Below are 24,596 nucleotides of genomic sequence, written 5' to 3'. Positions count from 1 at the left end.
TCTCTTCACAAATGACTGTGAAAAACATAACATTTTATTTTTGCTCTAGACTCATTTGCATCTAGTACAATAAAATCAAAGTCCATTTTCAGCAAAATAAAAATGCACATACAACCTAAGCAAATGAATTACTATATTCGCAGTTTCACTTACACTAGTTAAAAAGCACAAGTGGCAATATACTTTCTGAAAGAGGTAAGAATGGCTAATTCTAAACTGAAATCATTGCCAGCATCAGATGCTAAAAGGGCAGATTATATTTCTGTCTCCTTATAACACTACTGGCTCTTTGTTTAAAGAATAATGGAAAAAATTAGTTATCTCTCATTTAGAAAATCCTTAAAATATGTCCTCCCTGGAGCAAATTTATTGACAAGCCTTTATGACAATGTAACAGCCTAGAAAATAAAGGTAAAGGAACAAAGAAATAAACAAATGAACAACAACAACAAAAACAATGAATGAGCCTAAGCGATGGCAGTTATTGGGTTTGATGTAACCCAAAAGCAAATAGCAGAAGAGACACTAAATAGCAAAAAAGACATATCTTTCCCAAATCTCCCCCAAACCCTAAATTTATTATAGAAGAGCTGTCTCTTTCTTTGTCTATAACTCTTTTCATCCATTACTCTCTTCTTATTCTGTTATGGGATCATGCACTTGTTATTGGAATTACATAAAGAGGTGTGCATTAAGAGACTATCTTAATTAATGTTAATATTTCTGTCATTTTACTGTTCATTTTCCCAGAATAAATACACTGTAATCAATGAACATATCCAAGTGACCTACTGTGTTTAGTGAGTTATATAGCTGTAGGACCCTGTGGATGAGGAGCTAGCACCATGCTGGGAGAACCGATACTTCCCAACCTCACCCTCCTCCTCCTCCTCCATAAAGTCAAATATACAGGAGTGAGAGAGAACAAGTGAAAACACATGCATTATTTTTTTTTAAATGTTATTAGATTGAACCATCTGAATTTGCCAATATTTGACCATTTCTGAATATTAATTTCGTTGGCTTTACATCACAGTTTCTTTTTTGTAATGTTCTTTCCAGTTAAAAATAAAAATCAATCTAATTTATTACACATTTTAAATTCAAAATATATTAAAATACAGAAAATCCATTAATTTTAGTTACTCTGTTGAAAAGATGAATAGACTGAAAAAAAAGAATATATCATACTTGATAGTTAATGTGGTTCACAGTCATAGTCTGAGGCTCATTTTTAAGTATATTACATAATATATTACATACTATATATATATAAGTATAATACTCTATTATATCACTGTAGTCAAACCTTATCCTTTTCATTTACCTTCCCACCTGCTTCCCCAGATAGGAGCCTCACTTTGGCAGAAGAAGAGAAAATAATTTATAGATATTTATTAACCACATCCAAGTTTTACCAGTTGTCAAAACAGAATTTTCTCATATAAAGTATACTAATATGATACCTAATTGAAGATTATTTCATAGTCTCTTCTACCATACTATAATTTTAAGGCCCAGAATGTGAGAAAAATGTTTAGACTTCCCAAAAGCATAAATGAAATAGCCATGGATGCCTGAACCTACCGTATACAGATACCCAGTGCTATGTCTGTATCTGACCCGGAGATCAAACCCTCCTTGCCTGAATGGAAGCCGTACATGTCTTTGAATGACCAGGAGGCATGGTTCACTGCTAACAGTATATCTTACTTAGCTAAAGCTTATTTCTTCAATAGCCTCAAAGCAAAGTGCCTCTGAGAAGTCATAATTAATGTCACAAAGTCCATGCACTAAATTTCATGACTTTTGCTCATAAGAAAGGCTTTATTTCATACTTGGAATCTTGTACCTAGCTTTCCAGACCACCAAGGGGAAAGCCTCTGGATCCAGGCACAGAGCCGGAAGCAGGAAGTCAGAGTTGGCAGCTTCATGGTCTGGGAAGAGAAAAACTTCTTTTAACAAAAACAAAATTCAAAGAGCACAGCAGAGTCATTCAGTATAGACTCTATAGTGTTTCCCAAGAACATCCCTTATGATGTCGTTTTTTAAAGAGTTCCTTAGTCAAAGAAGTTTCAGAGCCACCTCAGACTCTATCCCTTGTTTTAGGATTTCACAATGTATCAAGCATTTCAGAACCTAAGAAATCTTACAAATGTATATGTCCCAAACATATTTGACCATACAGCCCTCTTTACCAACAACATCCATTAACTACCTCCACAGAACACACTGTGGGAAATGTCTCTTATAGAAGCATCTAACTGGGCCCACAGCTTTATCCCACGGTGTTCATGTTCATAATTATCATCATGAGTCATTCAGAATGGGTTAGAGTATATTCGTGTCTCTGAATTTTTAAAAATTTATCCCAAAAAAGGCTACCAAAAAAAGTAGAGTGAGAAATTTTCATTATGGTTAAAATGAAGTGTGGGACCCTTCAAAAAATAAACTTAAGCTGTTGAAACTTCACTAAAGCATTCCCAGCAAGGTCAAATGAGTTGATGCTTTACGTTAGCTGATCTTAGGAGGTGGCTGAAAATGAAAAACATCAGAGAGGTTGGAGGAAAAGTGGGGCAGAGGGGTCAGTAATCATATAATTCTTAATGTTCAGGGAAATTATTGTTTTTAATAAGACATTTAAAGAATGAGATTTTTTAATACAATTTAATTAGAAGACAACAATAATTTTCACAAATGTGTATGGCTTCATATGCCAGAGTTTCACCGCATATCTTATTTAATTTATGAAGTTCAGTACAGTCAACTAATAAAAGATTGAGTAAACACACATTGCAAAGCAAAAGGTAACATTCTACATAATAAGTAAAAACTGGAAAACCAATAAAAGCAAGTTAAGTTTCTTAGACTGGCTCTAACTTCCATAAATTGGCTGAAATAAAAATAACAATTAACACCTCTATGGTGTCATTTATATCATGCAACAACCCTGCAAGGTATCTACTGTTGACAGAGGCTAAATGACTTATTTGAGCTTCTTCCGTTTATACAAAACTGATTCTACTGGAACAGACTTTACTGAAAGCATCATATTCATCACATTTTCTATTTGTATATTTGGAAAATATATATCAAATGCCACAGTGTACAGAGTATTGGGCCAAGCGGTGTAATATGTAATAAGGAGTGTAACTAAGTCCCTGGGTTTACACAGCCTAGGCTAGGAAGTAGATGTGCTCAAAATCACCTGAGCAAAAAATGAAAGAGGAAGAGAGGAAAGAAGGTGACTTTAAGCACTTAATAAAATCAACTTCTCGCCTGTCTTAAGAGCAAATGCTCTACCCAACAGAGACCAACATGGCTACACAAGCCCCCTGAAAATGAGAGATTGAATTTTGCAGTTCTGCTCATTTTGCAAGTTTTTTTTTAAAGATTTTATTTATTTATTCATGAGAGACACAAAGAGCGAGGTAGAGACACAGGCAGAGGGAGAAGCAGGCTCCATGCAGGGAGCCCAACAAGGGACTCTATCTCAGATCCCAGGATCATGCCCTGAGCCAAAGGCAGACGCCCAACCACTGAGCCACCCAGGCATCCCCATTTTGTAGTTTTTTTTTTTTTTTAAGATTTTATTTATTTATTCATGAGGGACACAGAGACAGAGAGAGAGGCAGAGACACAGGCAGAGGGAGAAGCAGGCTCCATGCAGGGAGCCCGACGTGGGACTCCATCCCGGGGCTCCAGGATCAGGCCCTGGGCTGAAGACGGCGCTAAACCGCTGAGCCACCGGGGCTGCCCCATTTTGTAGTTTTTATTTCTTTTAAAAGAAATAAAGTATAGCTTGTTAGGGAACTGCTCTGCAAAGGAACGTAGGGAATTCATTTGTTAGAGAGGTTCCTTCAGCATGTTTGAAAAGAAGAAAACAGGCTTCTAAAATCAAAGCGATTGAATAAGTAAACGTGCCTTCAGGATCGCTACGTATTATTAGTTCCATGCCCAAATTCCTAAACAAATAATTGACAAAGTCTTTAGATGCATCTCTGGTAGCCAGCCATGTCTTTTTTGAGCCAGACTTCATGAAACATTCAAGCTGCAATATGTGTGTGCACTTAAGATAGAAGAGAAATCCTTATCTATGTTTGAGTCTATGAAGATTTTTTTAATACTGCAGTAAAAGCCATTAAGACTTCAAATTCTCTCACATTTAAAAAATGAGATGCAGATGGGAACTCTCCAAGAATTTTGAGATATGTGGCTCAGATTTTTGATAGAAAGGAAAATTTTTCAAATGACTTGGCAGAAGGTCAATGTGGTATCAATTATGCAGCATATTCAGCTCCAAATAATGCCAATATTTAGTGATAGAGTGCTCTATCAGATTAAAATTCTGAAGTGAGAACAAATTCCAGGTAGCAATGTGAAACATAATTATGATTATTTAAGATTCCTGCTGTTCCTCGTAATGTCTCGCTGTTGAGATTAAACACCATGAAGGCTTGCCCTTGTAGCTCTGCCACGGTTGCTGTATTTTTTAGTTTTCCCTCATTCCAAGAGCTATAGGCCTTCAGAGATATTACTGTACTAACGTATATCCAGTGTACAAAATACATGTGGACTCCCGCTTTAAATGTTTGTCCCTGAGGGTTTCAATCAACCAATAATCAGACACCTAAGTCCCTAATATCATTTTGTTTTTAATTCTGAAATACTGTCCTTCTTATTGCATAATACCACCAGCCTTGTGGCCAGGGCTTCTTAGCAATTAGTTTTTAAATTTAGAGCTTTGAATAATAAGGATACAACAAAATTCCTGGGAGAATTACAGCATCCTCTGTAGAATTTCTGTAGTATAAACATCCAAAATTTATGCATTTAACAAAACATTTACGAGAAGGAAATCAAAGATAAATCTTGGAAGGAGCAAGAGGATGAAATCGAGAAACCAAGTAGACTTTACAGTAAATTGATGAGCCATGATTGCAAAGCTCTACTTTTCGCTGTAATTGTAAATATGATATTCATTAACCCTCCATCTTTCCAACTCTAAATCATGCAAAAGGACAATTAAAAAGCATCTTATGGCACTGATGTCAAGTGCAATTTTAAAAAGGCAGGATATCTTCTAGAAACAATATCAAGATTATACAGTAAAAAGGTTCCTTTATATTTTCAAATGAGCTAAAGCCAGAAACCCATTAATTATATATTCTTGAAGCATAAGATTTTCAGAATATCTTTTCTTTCCTCAATTTTTTTCTTATTAACTTCATTTTAACTTAATACACTATTTCATTTATTTCTCATTTTTCATGAAATTACTGTTTCCTCTAAAGTGCACACATTTTATTATAATCCACAATAGACTGTGTTTATATAAAACATGTATGTGACCAACTGTGACAATGTATTTTAAAATTTCATTAACTTAGCATTGATTCTTCAAATCATTTCTTGCACTCATATTACACATATATTCAAAATATCAAATGCACAAATGTAGATTATATGCATTTACTTTTCAAAGCATCATTGGATTAATCCCCTGCAATCAATATCGCCGAGTAGGGGACTTTACTTTCTCAGCCCTTTTTCTGTTCACACACATAAGACAACCACAAAACATTACTAGCTGAAATATTAGGATTCTTCTCAGGTTCATTTTAATTGGAAAAGCCCGACACCAACGTAGTCACATAATTTTCTGATTTCCTGTCCGAACTGCCCACGATGTTAGCCAGAGAGCCAGATTCATTTTAACAAATACAATATAAATTCCCTTTGCTCTTCAGTACTAAGAGTGGAAGGAAAAGCTTCTCTCGAACTGAGATTCTATCTTCTTTCATTCAAACACCTCCTTCCAACCCCTTCCGTCCTGGTTTTGCCAGACATTGGGCCTAACATAATGTTCCATATCAAGAAATGGCTCAATTCATATTAAAAGCTGAATTCCTTTTGGGCATCTGGGTGGCTTAGTTGGGTACACGTCTGCCTTCAGCCCAGGTCATGATCCCAGTGTCCTGGGGTCGAGCCCTGCATCGGGCTCCCTGCTCAGTGGGGAGCCTGCTTCTCCCTCTGCCTCTCCCTCTGCTGCTCCCCCTGCTTGTGCTCTCTCACTCTGTGTAAGATAAAATCTTTTTTAAAAAATTGGATTCTCTTAATGAACCTAAAACATTCATTAACAACTTCACAACATCCAATGAAACAAATGATGTGCCAAGTTACTAAGCTGACTTCTGTAATATAAATTCCTACCCAGTCATTAGCTCTGGGAGCCTGGATCTTTCCTATACTGTGACCGGTCCTCACATTTTCATCTTCAAAAAAAAAAAAAAAAATAGGGTTCACTAGACAAGAAAGTTCCTTCCTCTGACATTTTGTCCTTCTATTCTTGTGATCTAATGAAAATTCAAGAAGGCAATAGTGAAAGTAATATTAATAGTAGTAGGAAACATTTGATTGGTTTGCAGTGTGCCAGGCCTAAGCACTTGACATATATTAACCCATTTAATCTTAAATAGACTCTCTAAAATAATGAGCTTTCTGATCTTTCAGAGTTCTCCTGGTATTTTGTTTTTTGTTTTTGGGTGAGGTTTTTTTTTTTTTTTTTTTTTTGAGATTTTATTTATTTATTCATGAGAGACACACACAGAGAGAGGGAGAGAGAGAGGCAGAGACACAGGCAGAGGGAGAAGCAGGCTCCCTGCAGGAAGCCTGATGTGGGACTCGATCCCAGGACCCTGGATCACGCTCTGAGCCGAAGGTGGATGCTCAACTGCTGAGCCACCCAGGGGCCCCCTTTCTGGTATTTCGAAGCCACTCCCAGGCAGCCTCTCGTGGTGGCATCTTAAATAGGCCTCTTGAGGTTCCCCCAAAGCTCTGGTTTTAGATCCAAAATATTTCTGGAGACTAAAATTACAGGTAGAGTCCTACTGTTTATTTGCCTCAGTGATCTAAGTCATCAATCTGCTTATTTCCTTCTGGGAAGTCAGCTCTGTACCTGAACTTCCAACTATATAACTCTCATTTGTCACTTACAAAGCATGGAAACTAGAAGCTGATGGTTTAAAGTGATGTTAAAAGCTCGTCTCTTTGAGGGCTCTTTCTAGCCCTGGATCAGAACCCGGACTGTGGTTCAGAACATCTTGAAGCCTGTTTTATTGGAAACAGCCCCAGATACAAGGCCCGACTTCATCCAGCTGTGCCCTTTCCCTGCTTTTTTGCCCTCTGTGCTGCAGAAAGCTGGGATTCACTGGGGCCACTGGAAAAGACTTAATTCCCTTGGATTTCCTGCTGCTTTTGTGAGCACAGTACCTTGATCCCCTTCAGGACCACTCTTCCCAGTTAGCCTTCCACCTGCATCTCCCCGGAACCCAGCCGTCCTGTTCTTTCCTCTCTATGCATTTGTCCCACAAATATCCCTGCTCTTCGGTTCAGCCATTAGACTGGAGCCAGCCTTCTACCGTCTTCTGGCAGGAAGAGTTAAGCTCTGCTTCCTCTTCCCCGTCCCCTTCCCCTCCCTTACGTCAGAGTTTCCTAGCTGTGCAGGGCAACCAACCGCAAACACCACCTCCCAGCTTTGCTCTGCATGTCCCAAGTTGCCACCCCGTCCCAATCCCCTGGTGAGATTTCCTTTCCTTCTACAGTGCTCCCTTTTACATGTATTTTCTGACAAATCCCTCCGCATTCTGTGTGGTGAATACCAAACTGCAGTAAAACCTAACCTCTGTCGCTTACGCTGCCACCCTGACCTCCTTCCTGAACTCGTGTCTTGTTTCTAAATATATGATCAACAGTTCCCTTTGCATCCATTGCCATGGCCTCAGACTCGATGCCTTCCCAACTGAGCTGTTCCTTCATTTCTATTTTCTCCTAATGGCATCACAGTCTGATTCTTGTTTGTTTCTTATACCCTTGTTCAATTAAATGCCACATTTATAGATTCTACCCTAAAAGTTTTCTTTTTTAATCCATTTCCTCTCAAGTTTCCTGGCACTGTCCTAGCAGATAGCCTGACTTAAGCTTTCCACTTTTGAGAGAGAAAGCTCACATATGGCTACAAGAACCCAATTAAGCCAGAGTTAACACTATAATAAGAATGAGAGATTCAGCGTTTCTGGAGATTCTAATTTAGGACTAAATGTTATTTCTACCAGTATTTTTGGAATGACTTAAGTTAATCCCTGATAGGAATCTGAATGAGAATTAAGGTTTTGCAGCCACCATAAAAAACAAATTATGTCAGGAGGTGATACAGCAACAGTTTTAAGGGGAAAATGTTCATTATTTTGTCATAATCAATGAAATGTCAGTTCAAATCAATGGAAGCAATTGTGGTCCTATTATTTCAGTGAAGTATTGAAAAAAATTGTAAGAAGGAATCTTCTGGTATCAGATTTTTCAGCCCTGGTTGTGTAGCCTCAGGCGGCCTGGCCTCTCTGAAGTGTATCGCTTTCACTTACAAAATAACAGGATTAGCCTGGATCGCACTTGCACTCGCTCCTATTCTCTTACTCTCCTATTACCTCTTTCTCTGTCTCCAGAAAAGTTCTGTCAGAGGAAGGAACTTTCTGGGCTATCTCTCTTCATTTTGAAGAAATGAATCCACAAACTCTCCCCACCTCCTAGCAAGCCCCACCACATTAGCTAACTTTTATGGTCGTTTCCTATTCTAAGGCCTAGGGTCTAAATTCACTGGTATTTTTACTCTTAAATTCTTCTAAAAATGTTTGCATACCTAGATCATCTTAAAACTCTTTTCCCTGCATGGATTGTTGAAGAACTTACTTGAAAGAGCCAACTGTTCACATGTGTAGGGCTGGAAGGGACTCCAGGATTGAGTGAGACAAGGATGGTGGTCCCCCGCCAATCACACTCTTGCGAGGTGCGAGTATGGGGCAAACTCTTGTTGTTCACTTCAGAGAAACAGCTTCCCTCTTCCCTTTTCCTTCCACTGAGCTACCCTAGTACTTCATTTATCTCTTCTGACGTTAATTCAATTCAGCAATTGCTGAGTGCCTACTACAGGTAAGGCATTTTCTATGTTATTTTTAATTACATCCATGGCTAATTTCCCCTTCTGGATGGTCACCTCTTTGATGGGAGCCTCCTCTTATTATTTCTTATCCCCAGTGCCAAGCACAGTGCCTTGGGCACAATTAACACATAGCAGACATTTTTGATTGAAAAATAAATAAATAATAGTGGAAGTGGAGCACACCTTTTTGAAAACCTTTTGATAGAAGTATTCAAAATTAACAACTATGACTAATTTGCTATCTGGGTTCTGTGCCACTTACGCCCTTAAAATTGATATTATTTTTGAGACTGACAGTCCCTAAAACCAGGAATGGTGAAGTCTAATGAAGGACAATATACCATTTGTGGCCTCCAAATCCTAGAACATTCCTTTTCCCTGAAACACTAAGCTACTGAAATTCAAACCTGAAAATTCCTGGTGGGTTGTGAGTGCAATGCAGTTCTAGGTTTTGAGTCTTCTGAGTCTTTTGAGCAATCTGGGTGCTCACAGAGTGATTAGTGAGGACATTCAAGAACTCCATTATTAAAGTTGGATTCAGGCGCCCCTGGCTGGCTCAGTCAGTAGAGCATATGCAACCCGTGATCTCAGGGCTGTGAGTTCCAGCCCGACACTGGGTATCCAGCTTACTTAAAACAAGTGAGTAAATAAAGTTAAATTTAATTCATAATTCAGGTATGTCTTTTGGTCAAACTGAAGGCATTAAGGTAGTTAGTATATTCCTCAAAAATACGGTGGAATAAGCATACATTTCACCTGCTATTTTGCTATTTTCCTGATGTCAGATACAGATTGAGAATAAAAAGAAGAATATACCATATGCTGTGTTCTCTATCCCACATCATCGTCCCACCAGAAATAACATCACATGGACACAGTTGTCTGGTTTTAATTGTAACTTATGCAAAAAATTGGGGCTGAAGTTCTATCCAACTACTGAAACAGCCAATGCCAACTTTCATAGGCATTTCCAATAATTAAATGTTATTATAGATATTAAAGGAGGTATATATGTATGTATATATACATACATATATATGTATATATAGATAGAGAAGGGAGGGAGAGAGAGAGAAGGAGATTCTTCAATTCAAACAAATGTATGCTTCTAGCTATATGGCTTTTCATGGATTTACCTTTCTATGTCCTAGGATTTTCCTTGTTAGATGTACTGTGGTTTAAGAAATGCAATATTTTAGGACCTTCTTTTTTCATCATACCATTAGCCAACCCATTTTAACAAACTAGTGATAAAATATAATGTATCAAGATGACTTTCACTTAAATTATAAAGTCTATACAGTACTGATGGAGATCTGTTTTAAATTCTAAAAAGCCAAAGGCAGTGAAATATCTTGAGCATTTGAAATATTAATCATATTTTAAGAAAGAATTAAAAAAGGCAATGAGTTCCCGAAATTAGTATCCATCAACTGAAAACTGAAAATGTCAACCGATTAACCAGCTCTATTGTCTGTACTTTGCCAAGTAGTCAATTTAGCTGACTCTTCCAAATCAACTGATTCCCAGATGCCAGGAAAACAGTTACATAATTGTTAGTCATTAAGTTTCCAAGAATTATTCCTACCAAGTTTCAATAAGATCATGGTTTTCTTTTGGCCTTCATGACAGGGAAGGTTTATGGGATCCACTTCTCTGTATATTCATAATAAAAATCATTCCAATCAAGAGAATCTGTAATTTAATGTAGAAAAAAATGAGCACTCATAATAGAGAAGCATGTAAATGTCAAATTATAACCAGCCGAAACCCCAACATTGTAACCTTAGGCTAATTATGTCTAAAGTGGATATCGAAGGCATAGATTGATCATTCTTGACTAGAAGATGGCAGGCATTTTCACTCTTACTAATGTCACACTGTGTGCTTTACCTCTGAGGGATGGATCTCTTAGGCGTATTGGATGCCATTGAGAACCACCTGAATACATAATGAATATACTTGCATTTAGCAATAGGGGAAATAAAATAATCTCCTTAATATAAAAATGTATTAACTTAGAACTTTTCAGTGAGTAAAAATAAGATTTAATAAGACTGTAAGAGTGTAATTATGTGTGTCATGAGTGCAATATCTGACCTTGCTGAAGGGATTCGCCTATCAGTAATTCCAGAGCAAGAAGGCAGTGGTCCTGTGGACACTTCCAAACATCTCAACTAAGTACCTGCAAAAACAAAACAGATCAAAAGACCAACCACAGAACAAGGACGGTATTTCAAATGTACCCATCTGTTATCCACCAGTGTGTCTCCATGGTTAGAACAGTGGCGAGGGCAGCCTTAGATAGGACATACTAGATGCTTGATAAATATTTGTCGAATCAATAAACGGAATCAGAGCTGGGTGAAATTGATTGTTTCCATAGTTCCCATTCTACTGTGAATTTTAAAAACTGATAGTTTTTGGTTCCTCAATATTCCCTTGAATCTTATGATTAGAAACAATGGTGAGGTGACAAACAAGTATCTTGCATTGATTGCCCTGTTTTGTTTGTGTGTTCACAGGCAAATGGACATAGTTTTGTACATATGGAACATGAAAAAGCTGTATTACTACTGAAGAGTTTCCAGAATACAGTAGACCTAGTTATTCAACGTGAGCTTACTGTCTAAATATTTTTTATAAATAGTGAAGATACGTCTAGCCAGACCTAATGTTCAAAAATAAATTTATACATAGAAACAAATTTTGCCAATTGCTGGACCAATGGCAAACATTAGTGCCAAATGTATAATACTATATGTTAGCACTGATCATCCTTAAAAATGTTAACTATATAAATATGATGTTCATGTGGTTATGTATTAGTTTTAATTGTCAGCCTCTGGCTGTGCATTGGTGCAGTTTTGTTTTTGTTTTTGTTTTTGTTTTTTTTTAATCAAATAAGTTTCTTCTCGAAGTGGATTTCATATAATTTCGGAGCACGGAAGCACATACAAGCTCTTTACGAATTCTGCTCTCCATCAGAAACACTGCCTCAAAGTTGTATATGCCTTTATATAGAAAATACGAATATAAAGAATTGTAATTCCCATAAAATATTTCTAGCACAGGTATATGTTGGCATATATACAAAAAGAATATAGAGAAAACAATATTTTCATAAACTAAACATCTCGGATTGAGAAAGAAACTATATCTTAAAATAAGACTTTACTATATTGAATCTTTTTCAATAAAAATTACATGATAATGCCTTATGAAAGTAACTGTACATATGGTATAAAGTGTTTATACTTGGTTCCATATTCATTTGCTAAATTCTCATTAACACAGAGTGAAATATTTCATAAATTAGCCATTTATCTCTGGGACCGGAATAAAAATAGGACAAATTAATTTGTTCAATGCCTTTAGCTAATTATAATACACACAGAATTAAGAAACAGACTAAAGGTCATTATAGATAAATCCTTTTCACCACAAATTTATGCAGTGAATGATGGGTGGCAGGAAAGATATTGCTTTATTTCTTTCAAGTTTATGTTGATTATAAACTGTAGCCCCTGTGCTTTCCTTACTTGTAAATGTGGAATTTATTTGTGTGTTGCTTTATCTAATTTGCTACTTTTAAATAATTTAAAATGAGTTTTGGAGATTGATAAAATTTATCATTAAGAAAGACCGCTGTTAGAAAGTTATGGTGGATGATTAAAAAACTTTGGTATTTAAATATGAAACTTCAAATATAATTTCTCAGAGCTGTGGTCCCACTGTATTTATTAATGTCAGTGCCTGTTTTTGTGGGCTAAAATAGGGAAAATACTTTTTTTCCAAAAAAGTTTCAAAGTATACAATCCTGGGTTCTGTCTCACTGGAAAGACAAGCATAGTCGATACAGAATTCGTTATTTTTACATTAGAATTGTTTTCCTCTATAGATGATCAAAATCCATTTTATAATCCTTTAAAATATTTCTTTTATATATTAGTCATTAATTTGATTAAAATATTAATTTGGAATTTCAGAATAATTTCCCAGAGTTGGGTGTATGCATGCATGCTCTCTCATATTTCCACATAGCTCATTATATACATATATATACACATATATATACATATATGTGTGTATATATATATATGTATAAAATGAATTTAGTTTACATGCTAGTGTTTCAAGTATTCTATTAGGATTTTCACAATAGTATCATGTATTGATGTCACCAAAGCTCTGAGAGTAATATTTGTAAGTTAACTGTTTTATGGGGACATTGAAAATACTGTATTTTTGTAGGGTCTATTAAAATGAGTGTCACTTATTAGAAGTACAGTGGTATTTTTTGGCAATAGAATTTGTCACTTGAAGGCAAATGATACTTCACTTTATAGATGATGCACTAATTTTGATGTTGCTTTACGTCAGGGTGACATTATACCATGATTTTATAGGGTTTGACATTTAGCAAATGATTAAATGATTGGCCTATTTAATATGTTTCCCAGAAGTAACTTTTAAATGCATTTTAATATACCGACAGTTTCTGATGAGAAATGTCTTTCAGAGCCTAATTTTCTTTGTCAAAAACTCACACCAAACCACGGTACCACCGCTTCCAGCTGCTATGATAGGATGATCGTCATTAATCCAGATAGAGACCCCCACTGGCCTCACCAGATCACTGAAAGGAAAAACAAACTCATGGGTGTAGTTTGGTGGTCAGTGAAGCATCTCAAGCCGTCCCATCAGTTTTGTTTAATCTTTCATGGGAGAGGTAGAAGAAGAGCCACATATAGGACTTCCCAAGTCTCTTATGTCAGGTTTCCACATCAAACCCAGGGCTTCAGGAGATGCTTCTGAGGCACAGAGCTAAAAGGATCATAGTAATCACCGCTGCCACTCCTGGTGTGACAACGTTGTCCTGGGCCAGTATTTTAACCCTTCCTGTTGTACAGGAAATGAGAGAAAGAGAAAAGGGATTCCTGACCAACTGGAAAAGAAATGTGATGTGCCAAAGCACTTCACGGTCCATTGTACTGCTATGCTGCAGACTGAGAAGAGGCAGGTAATAATGAAAAAAGGCTTTTTTTTGTTTTTGTTTTTAGATTGAAAAAAATCACTAATTACTTAAGGGGGTTAAAAAAAATCTAATTTATTCCACAGATGACTAAAACCAAAAATACATTAATTTCTGAGTATTGACTTTTGGAGAAATGTGTTCTATTACCTGAAATTGGAATCTGGTGCATGTTAACAACAACAAAAAAAAAGTTAAAGTTATGCCTTTTTAAAAAAGAAAATCGACAACAACGAAGAATGAAGGAGTGAATTCATGATGACTCCAATAGACTCACCTCTTGGTATTTGATTTTTATTGAGATCTTTTCTACTGAGGAAGCTGTCTATATCTAGCGGATCAATAAGACAGAATGATGAGGAATGGAAAACACGATGGTGGAAAGAACAAGCACTGAAAAGTATTGGTAGAGTTCCTGCAGATTTTGAAAGCCAAGTAGACATGCGTGGACCATTTTTAAAACGATTTACCTGACTTATAATACACTGCCTCAAAGGTTCTCTCTTATGATACTTCCCATCTTCCAGACAAGTCACCAAATACAGTAAATTTAAAACATAACTGTACATTTGACAAGGAATACTCAAAATCAGTATAATGTGCTGATATTTACAACATGCTAATTTATTGCTCACTGAAACCTATAAAATACATGCGTCCCGGGTTAATCAAAACTGTTGATTATGTAAACATCAAACAATCCCAGTTGTTTCTGGGTCTTAGATTGGATTACGACTTGTAAGATGAAAAGTAGTTTTAGTGAGGATGGCAAATCAGCATCAATTTGTTTTTAATTTTAAAGACGATTGTACACATATTACTAATATGATTCCTTATTTTAAAAGTAGGACCTATTTTAGCAGGTGAACTAAAGAGTCTATTTAGACAGAGGAAAATAAAGAGATTAGATTTATACATTCAAATATGAAGTGAAAAGTATTTGAATTTGCCAAAATGATTAGATGAAGGGAGCCAGAAAAACACTTTACTGTAAATCATAAAATCTTATTTAATATCTTCACCAAAATTTAAAAATTTGGAAGACATAGTGTGTTCGTCAACTTGTCTTTTCATTGGCTCTTAATACTGTCCTCCATCGATTTCTGGCCCGTCATCGGCACACACATCATGTGTATGTTGTTATCAAGAGGCAAGAATACAACATAACCAGGAAGAGAGGCACATTGGTAAAGGACTATCACTCCGAGCCTTTGATATATTCAATCAGGCACTATGTTTGCCTGATTGTTGATATACTGACCAACAGTGGGTTTACTAGAACACTAGGTCAGTAGAAAGTTCTGCAACATAATGAAATCCAGTAAGTTGAGAAGATGGGTCCTTTTTCTAGTATCAAGAAAAGCAGGGCTGAGTCTCCAGGAAAGCTCCTCTCACGGGAATGCTAAAATCTTTCTGAAGCTCAATAAAATATTCAAACACTGGGTTGGTGATGTGCCCTCTCTTATGGTTGGTAGTGACCTCATTATGTAGGAATGGCGGGGGGCGGGGGGGATCTGCAGATTTGAGATCACCTGCATGAACTTTTTTTCCTTAGCAATATAACTGCTTTCCACTAAGAAAAGCATCCTGCCTTGGCCCAGAATATTGCCCCATGGCTCCGTCAGGCCATTCCCCAAGTGTACGTGACAGTGAGAAAATAGAACGCGGGCTGTGGAAGAGCAGATGTGCATGGTAGAAAGCACGTGGGTTAATACCATAGGAGATCTTGGGTGCCAGCTCTCCTCTGCATCCATTCGGATTCATTTGATCTAAACTCTTCCGAGAATGTATTTTCTGAAGGACCTCACTGTGTGAAACTCAAAGCAGATGCGGTCCAGCTGGGTAGCTGCTACTCTCTGGACCTTCGGGGGGCATTTCCGTTTCTCGTACGTAAAACTGGCCTGTCTTCGTTGCTGCTATTGCTGCTGTAGATTCGTCCCTGTGACTCCCTTTGGTGTTCCAGATGCGGTGGATGGCCACTTCTGTCCTGCTGCACAAGGATAAGAGGCCTCCTTAGAGCTCTCATTGTTTGGAACCCCTTGAGGATCTGCTGAGGGTTCCAGCCTCCAGTTTGGGAAGAACTTCCTTGGGTGACCAAGGAACAGGGAGGGGAGTAGTAGCATTAACCGAGGTGCCAAGGTAGAGCACTTCTGTCTCTAACAACAAACCAGCCTCGTGTGCTAGGGGGAGGGTGATAATGCCTTAGTAGAATCAAGTTTCCACTTCTGTTCTTAGAATGTTAAATTTTACTGTATCAATGACTCAAAGCCTGCCAGCTGGTTTGTTATAGGGAGAGGTTCCAATCTTCCTCAGGTTTGACACTATCCGCAAGAGAATGGTTTGGAAACTCTCCTGTGAGGGTCAAAGTTGCATGACTTCTACTTTGGGAGAATTCAGAGATTTCTGATATATGGGAGGGGCTGGGGGGACCATACACTCATTTTGATTAAAAAGAATACATGAAAATCTAGGACTATTGAATCCCCTGGACTCTTAACTATAGGATTATCTTGATCTTCCTGAGAGCAGTTCTAGGGGAAGTAAAGAGAAAATCTTAGGGCAGGGAAAAAATTCACTGGTTCCAGCTTTAGAAGGTTTAGAAGCATTACTCCACCTGCCAGTTTCCCTGGTTGGATTTTGTTGTAGGGCAGTCAGCTCACACTCTGTAACAACCCACTGAGCATTAAGCAAGATAAGAAATGGGACCAGATGTAAGAGAGGCAGAGAAGAGAAGACTACCTCTGCAGCTGCCCTGAAATCTCCCCAAATGATGCTCCAAAACCCTTTTTTTTTGTTTTGGCCTGATTTTGTTAATAGCAGCACCTCAAAGAGTAGGAGATCATGAAATCCAGGCAGGGTTTATGTAGAAAGCACTGAAATCCTGTGCCTGTGACTCATTAGCCTGGGGTTGGAACCAGTGTCAGCCCGACCCGAAGAAAAGGCCCTGAGTAAACTTCTACAAATATTATATTCAAACTGAGCATACTTTTCAATGTATGTGGGAATGAGTGTTGAGAAAAGTTGAATAAATCATCCCATCTTTCTCTAGTTTGAGTACATATATTTCTTTTTCTAGAAACTATCACTGTTGCACACTCATTTGTGCCAGGCTTTCTTTTTATTTCTTTGTGTCTTTAAAATAACATAAGCAGCCTATGGTCGGGTCACTCCCTACCTGGAGTAAAATATCTTAGAACAGAGACTTTTTTTTTTTTTTGAGACTTTTATTTTCGCCAGAAAACTCCATATTTCCTCCATAGAAAGACAATTACTACAGCTGAATCTCAGATGACTGAGGTCCGTCATTCAAAATTCAAAACATTTGGGGGAATTTTATTGAAGAATAGAATGAGAACAGTAAGTGCAACGCTTATAAGCATTTGTTGGGCTTCAGCTATCTACCAGGCCCTGCAAAGGGTATATAACATGATGTCCTCTGCACAGTCTCACAGTCAAGTGGGAAGATGAGAGAGCTCCCAGGAAAAAAGACAGGACAAGGCAATGTGGTGAGTCCCTCTGTCCCTGCCCTCAGCCCATGTATCACAAAAGGAAGCAGCATCTTTATCTGGTCAACTGTCTTCTGGGGTTGAGCATGGCTGATCCCTCGGAGCTGTAGATAGTTCTCCTTACGGGGTCTTGCGGCCTTTGGGGGCCATTATCAATATTCGGCAAGATGTCGGGCAGTATTTGATAGGCTGTGAGTGGCCAAAGTGGAGACTTACTGGACAGGATGAGTAGCGGCCGTAGTGGAGACTTACTGGACAGGATGAGTAGCGGCCGTAGTCCCTCGAATCTGTGGAGGAGAATTTTGTCGGTTTGTTGCAAAGAAGAGAGAGAATATAATGAAAAATGTATTGCTCAGCCTGGCCCAGCACCGTGTCTATCTGCCCCTGACATGTTGGGGAAAGACATGGAAGTGATGAGTTCTTTAAAAGGCGTGGGCTTTTGGATGAGGAGGCTCTTCTGTGTTACGTCCCCCGAGGGTTGCTCCTATGACTACCGCCTCTGACGGACTACGGGGAGCGTGGGAGTCGTCGGGATCCAGTACTAGACGGAGGCACCCGGAAATGCAATGAGCTGGATGTTCCTTCAGCCAGCCGCGTTTCCTGTTTATTTACCTCACGTCCTTTGATGGGGAGAAGGACATTTCCACTGCACCTTGTTCATCCCGTCCCACGAAAATACTGTTTGCGTGAGGTGGGATCACACGTATTTACACACCACGGACGTCCATTCATTCCTCCAAGGAAGTTGGATTCCTCTGAATCTAGGAGTTGCTTGTTGCTTCTTCACCCTGCCTGCACCTCGTCCGTGTTTCAGACCCCTGGAAATCCTGAGCTTTCCCTGAGTATTTCCCGTGCTTGGTGACCTCAGCCTCTGCCCACGCTGGTCCCTCCACCAAATCCTCTCCCCATCCTCTTTCTAAATTACCAAAATTATATGCAGCCTTCAGAGTCCAGCTCAAGCATCACCACCAAGATAAAACTGAGAGAAATTTCTCTTATGATCATAGTCATATCCGGTTTTGGTGTATTTACAGCACTTATCCCATCCCACCTAAGCTCATAGCTATTTGTTACTTACGCGTCCTCTCCTATCAACTGTACACTCCAGAGGGGATCGGAAACTACTTGGGAGGCTTCCAGACCGAAGAGCTGCAGAAGGAACTTACGGTTTTGCTCACCATGTATCGTTAGGGCCTGTCCGAGTCTCAGAAGCATAGTAGGTGCTCAATAAATGTTTATACAGCGATCACATGGATGACAGGCCTGGCACACAAACACAATAAATATCAAATTAAATGGGAAGTTGGTGTCCAGCTTGCACAATCTTACACCACAGACGTTTCACTTTCTCAGTTCATTCATCATGCCTAGGGTTTCTCGGGGGGGTTCAGGTTTTGTTTTTTTTAATTCTCCCTTTTACTCTAATTCCCCTGCCCTCCTTTAGGCTCTTCTGTCACGTGTCAGCAGTTGTGTTTCACTTCTCTTTTCTGTGTCGTAAGGACCTTAACAACATCCGAAAAATTTAAGACATGGCTTTTGTTCATTGACTTGGAATACGTAGCACCTATTGTTTTGATTTGTTTGGGTTTTATTTCTCGTCTTGGAAGAAGTCGTGCATACAGACTCCAGGAATGTTTCAGAGGAACGAGTGCATGAATTCCAACTCACAGGGCCATGGTTCTGACTTAAAGGCATCTTACGGATAATAAGCCTAGTTCCTTCATTTTTTCGGAGGCCCAAGACCTCAAGAGGTAACGTGACTCTGCGTGGCTGGATCTGGTTTTAGACTCTTCTTCCTGTACGTTGTGACTTGGTAGATTACTTTGCAAAAGCTATTTTTAAAATTTGGAGGCACGAAGAATGGTTAAGAGAGTTGGGTTGGGTCGGGAATGGGGTTAGGGAGAGGTGGTTGGGCTGAGGGAGTCCCCAACCCTATTTTAGCCCTGGAAGTAAATGAAGCTTCTGCCTCATGCTGCCTATTGTAAGAAGAGTCGTCCACAGGCCTTTGGCCACAGTTCAAGTCTGACAAGGCTTACACACTGCGTTTTGGCATCATTTCGTGGACGGCTTCCACCTGTATCCCTAAAGTGAAAATGTCTTACCCTCCAGCCAAAATTATCAAGAACTGCTGCAAAAGCTGTAACATACCTATTTAGATAAGTCACAAGAAAATGTTGGTTAACTGGGGGAAACTGCTTGCCCCCAGCCACACTTTTACAGAGGTCAGAACCTGGCCTGTTGCTATCGAAGTGGAGAGAAAGCTATTTATGCTCCACCAGCATTAGCTTCTTTAGCTACGTCCCTTACAGGGGGAAACGGGGACTCCAGCCCCTCAAAGGAGAAACGGGGAAGGCCTGGGCTGGTACACTCCTCACCACAGTTCCTTTATTACCTGGTAGAATCTTGATTTCTGTGCCTTTCTTTCTCAGCTTTCTCTCGGAAATATTTCTCGAATTTTTCCATTTGAGTTGGAAAGCACATTGACTACAGAATTTAGCGAAATATTCTGTGTTAAATCCACGCCTCATCTGCCATTTTGCTTATACAAAAAATATCCATTACTCTCCATTCCTTTGTATGAGGGGAACTTGCTATCTCCTGACACAAAGAGAACTTGCTAGATGGCTGATAATGGCTTCGTTTGGGGGATTTTTTTTTTTCTTTAAATTCTAGAAGCTGTAAGTATACACTGAAGGAAACTTTCATCATTATTTTCTTTAAGAGTTTGGTGCCTCAGTCTCTCCATAGGTCTACACGCTGGTCTCACAGCTCCGTGTTCATGTATTTGCAGAGGAAAAGGATGCCAATGTCTGTGTGAACCAACGGAGCTGAAAAATGAAAAGTAAATGATTCATTGAGTGAGGGACATTTTAGAGTCGCACGAGTATTTCAGAATAGGAGAGAACAGACTCGAAGGCTGGACGCAAGAGAGAAATAAGGAAGTCATGAGGGATGAACGGAAAAAGGCAAGGGAGAGGGAGAAGGGACTGACAGGCTCAGACAGGCTGCCTGACAGACCCCCGACTCGGGTCAGACACAGGAGGGCCTGGGGGTGGGCGCTCCTCTCTCCCTCTGTTCTCCCTCGGGGCGGGAAGCATCGTCTGTCAGCTCGGCCTGGTTTCTGGCCTCCCTCCTACTCTTCCACAAGTAGCAGGACCTCGAAATGAAAAAACACGGCATCTAGCTAAATCACCTCTCATTCCACGGCTACTTACTTCCAGAAACTTCTTTCGCAAGGCCTCGGATGATCTGAGGCAGGCAACCGCTCAGCCCGGAAAATCACCAGAAGTCACCTCAGGAGGGGACGGTCGTCACCTCAGCGCCGGGCAGTGTTCGCAAGTCCGGGCTCGTGTCCAACGCGACCTGACATCTGCGTCCCTGGGCTTCAGGGGCACGTCGTCGAGCGGGGGCAGGCCCGGGCCGGGAAGGCGCCGGCGGACACAGGCCCACGCTCCGACGGGGCGTCCTCACACCCGCTGTGCCCACGTCCCGGGTACCTGGGTGCCCCCCCCCGTGGACAGGCCCAGCCCCGGAGGGGGCGGGGAGGGGGGCGCGTGGGTGCGTCTCAGGCAGGAGCCCGCCGGGGGCGAGCCGGGGCCGTCGGGTGACCGCGTCCTCGGGCTGCGGGGCCTGGTGGCCGGAGCCCCGCCGCGTGGCCCGCGCCTTTCCCCGAGACGCCCCGGTGCCGACCTCCTCGGGGGCCGTTTGTGGGTTCACGTAGTCTCGTTTCCGACCGCTTCGTCTTTTCTTCGGCCCCAAGCGAAGCGAGAACGTGCTGCTCCTCCAGGCTCTGCTGCTCCGTCAGGGCCGCGTCGGGGCCGCGTCAGGGCCGCGCGGAGGGCGCGCTCGCTCTCAGGACGTGCGTCCCTCGGTCGCCGGCGGCGGGTCTCCGGACGGGCTTGGCCGGCGGCGGGGCGCCGCGTTGTCGACCCGACCCCGACCCCGCCCCGACCCCGTGTGGGCGCAGGCCGCGCGGCGACAGAGCGGGGCGGGCGCCCCGGACTCGGGCTGGCGGCCGCGTCCCTGAGGAGTTGGGCCTGGCGCCCCGGGCGCAGCGGGGCAGCCCTTGCGGGGCCTCCCTTGAGGCCTCCCCGTACTCACGCTGCACGTTCCTCGGCCGCCTCCGCGCCCACGCGTGCCCACGCAGGGTTCGCCAGGCCCGGGTGCGGGCTGCGGCGCGGGCCTCCCTCCCAGCTCGTCCGCGGCCGCCCGGGGAGCTGCTCCGCGGCCGCAACCTGCCGCTTGTCCGTGCTGGAAGTCACCGTAGTGGAAACACCCTGGCGCGCTGCACGCCCCGCGGGGCCCGCAAACGTTCACGAGCAAAGGACGCCGAGGGCCGCGGGACACGGAAACGAGCGACGGCGGCCCCTCGCGGGAACGCAGGCGGCGCGGAGACGCGGTCTGCAGGAGCCGCGGGGGCTGACACGGAGGCGAGAACCGAGCACCGGAGCGGCAGGAGACAGGATCCCAGGCGGACCCGCTGGCGTGGAGCCCGGAGCGCCCGTGACCCCGGCTCGTGACCTGAGCCAAGGGTCGCGGGCTGAGGCTCCCGTCCCCCACGCGTCGGACGCCGTGCGGCGCGGATGGAGTGGCGCGACCCGGGCGGCCCCACGCACCCCCGCGGGAGGCGGACTGGCGGGGCTGCCGCGGCTCCCACGCGCCCTGTCGCCGGCCGAGGCCTGCGGGGAGCGGCCGCGCCGCAGTCACGGAGGCGGCGCCGCTGAGGGCTCGGCCTGAGGAGGAGGGACGGGCCGGGGTCACCAGCGAGTGCCCGTGGGGGCACGTGACACCCCCAGGAAGGAGCCCCGGCGTGCCCGGAAGCGTGCCCGGAAGCGTGCCCGGAAGCGCGCAGCCTCGCAGCCGAGGCGCCCGGGACCCCCGCCCCAAGGCCGGGGAGGCCGCCCCACTTCCCCGACATTGTCCTCGGGGACCAGCCCGTCGGGCCACGCCGGCGGGACAAGCCGCGCTGCGGTTTCACACCCCACGAAATCCTCGCGTTTCCGTCCGTTCTTTGAGATTAGAATCAAGGATTTTATTTTAAGGTCGGGTCGGAATCAACCTAGAAGCGGAGCTGCAACCCCGTGACAAAAGTGGGCTCGGAACGCGCACGCCCGAGAACGTTCCGGAAAGTCGGCTGCCCCGCGGGGAGTCCCGGCGCGTCGGACGTGGAAACGGGAGCGCCCGGCGGCGGCCGTGACCTGTGCTCGGGGGCCTCGGGGCCTCGGCGGCCTCGGCGGCGCGGGCGGGCTGCGCACGTGCAGGGGCCCGCTGGGAAAGCCGCCGTTCCTCGCGCGTTACCGGCTGTGCGGTGCGGCCCCCGGGGGCTCGGCCGGGAGGCCCAGGCAGCGGAACTTTCTACCGCGTGGAGCCCACGTGCGCCCCTGTGCGAGACGGACCTTCGGCGCGAACGCGCAGGGTTCAGGCCGTCGTGCTGCCTGCGCTCAGCGCGGCCCGAAGCCCGCCCACGGACGCCACCCGTCACGCTCCACGCGCCCCCCTCGGACGCTCACACGTCACGCTCCACGCGCCACTTTTGGACGCTCACCCGTGACGCTCCACGCACCACCTTGGGACGTTCACCCGTGACGCTCCACGCAGCCCGACGCTAGTCCGTCACGCTCCCCACGGCCTGACAGTCTCCCGTCATGCTCCACGCGGCCGGACGCTCACCCGTCACGGTCCTCGCGCCGCCTTTGGACGCTGATCCTCGTGCTGCACGCGGCCCGCCGCTCGCCCGTCATGCTCCGCGCCGCCTTTGGACGCTCGCCCGTCGCGGTCCACGCGCCGCCCTCGGGCGCCCACCGTCACGCTGCACGCGGCCCGCCGCCGCGCCCCCGGGCCGTGGGTCCCCAGGTCCTGCCGAGGGGCGGGCCAGGCGGGGCCCCGCGGTGAGCGCACGCCCCGAGGAGGCCCCGACGGCGAGCCACGGCGACGCGACGCGACGGACGCCAGAGGGACGCCGCCCGGACGGCAGGGCCGCGAGCGCGTCTGCGGGGGAGCGGCGGCCGCGGGGCCCGACACGCCGCCCCCCGGGCGGGCCGAGCGCGAAGGCCGCAGAGCCGAGGCCGCGCGGTCCTCCGGGCTCGGGCTCCCCGCTCGGCGCCGCCACAGCCGCGGCTCGGGCTTGACGGTTTCCAGGGCTCGGGAGCGTCCGGAGCCCCAACGTGTCAGGGGCGCGCTGCTCGGGCGGCCTGAGGGCGGCGCACGGAGCCCCCGCCCCCACCTCCGCCCCCACCCCCGCCCCCGCCAGCGGCCCGCGGGCACCCGGGCCCTTGGCCTCGCCTCCCGCACTCGCGAGGGGCGCCCCGACGGCCCGTCAGGCCGACGGACTCCCTGTCGCTTCTCTCCGCGCCGCGTCCGCAGCCTCCCGTCAGGCCTCCGTTTTTCTGCATCGGTTCCCATGGTAACGAGTCTACGGCGGCAAGTGTGGCTCCGCTTGGAGCTGCCTGCGCGATCCTCGGTCCTGCGGCGGGGACACCGCAGTCCCCCCTCCCCCCCGCCTCTCCTCCCCTCTCGCCTCCCCGGGTCTCCCCCCTCCCCTACACCCCCGCCTCCCCTCCCAGGCCCGGCCCGGCCCGGCCCACCGCCCCGACTCCCCGCACCTCCCGATCCCGGGGTCCGGAGCCCTCCTGCGCACCCGTAGAGGCCAGGACGGAACCTTCGTGGTGGCGCGGCTGCCCCTTCCTGCCCCTCCCCGGCCCCACCGTAACCGAGGGCAAGGGCCGCTCACAGGCAAATAGCCTCCACGTGCCCCTGAGACGCGCACAGCCCAGGGAACAAGTGTGTCTCCAGTGGGGCCTGATTGTAGGACAATGGGGACCTTTACACTGATGTCCTCCCAGCGAGTTAAGTGCCAGGCGAGGGGAAGCCAAGGAGCCATCCCCGAGAACTGAGCTCGGGGGCAGAGGCGACAGGACGGACACAAGCAAGGAAACCTGGTGACCGGGGGCTGAAGGGGGGCGACCGAGCTGCAGCCGGGGCCTCGGGGCGATCAGGTGCAGTAGGGAAGAGGCAGGAACCCGCGGGGCCTGGGGAACAAAGGGGCTTGGGAGTCCCCCGC

General features: G+C 44.5%; 1 protein-coding gene and 1 long non-coding RNA gene across 18 annotated transcripts in view; one reads left to right on the top strand and one right to left on the bottom strand.

The window, feature by feature from the left end:
- Positions 1–13,507, top strand: part of LRRC7 (leucine rich repeat containing 7) — a 491,902-nt gene extending 478,395 nt beyond the window's left edge. For 11 of the 17 annotated variants that reach the window (XM_072754894.1, XM_072754893.1, XM_072754890.1 and 8 more), the window contains one exon: positions 11,521–13,507. In XM_072754894.1, coding sequence (XP_072610995.1) covers positions 11,521–11,628 — 108 coding nt within the window. In that variant the 3' untranslated portion in view covers positions 11,629–13,507. The remainder of the gene's footprint in view (positions 1–11,520) is intronic. The other 6 variants (XR_012000829.1, XR_012000828.1, XM_072754892.1 and 3 more) reach the window with 3 other exon arrangements.
- A 4,226-nt stretch (positions 13,508–17,733) lies between these two features.
- On the bottom strand, positions 17,734–20,017 carry LOC112934597 (uncharacterized). The gene is made up of 3 exons (XR_012000830.1): positions 19,929–20,017; positions 18,715–18,799; positions 17,734–17,823 (listed from the first exon to the last, which is right to left on the bottom strand). It is a non-coding gene; the product is annotated as an uncharacterized lncRNA (long non-coding RNA).
- Between the last annotated feature and the right edge of the window lie 4,579 nt (positions 20,018–24,596).

This window comes from Vulpes vulpes, chromosome 3 (assembly GCF_048418805.1).
Source record: "Vulpes vulpes isolate BD-2025 chromosome 3, VulVul3, whole genome shotgun sequence".
In the NCBI taxonomy this organism is placed as follows: domain Eukaryota; kingdom Metazoa; phylum Chordata; class Mammalia; order Carnivora; family Canidae; genus Vulpes; species Vulpes vulpes.
Note: the sequence above shows the minus strand (reverse complement) of the source record. Positions and strands in the feature narration are given on the sequence as shown.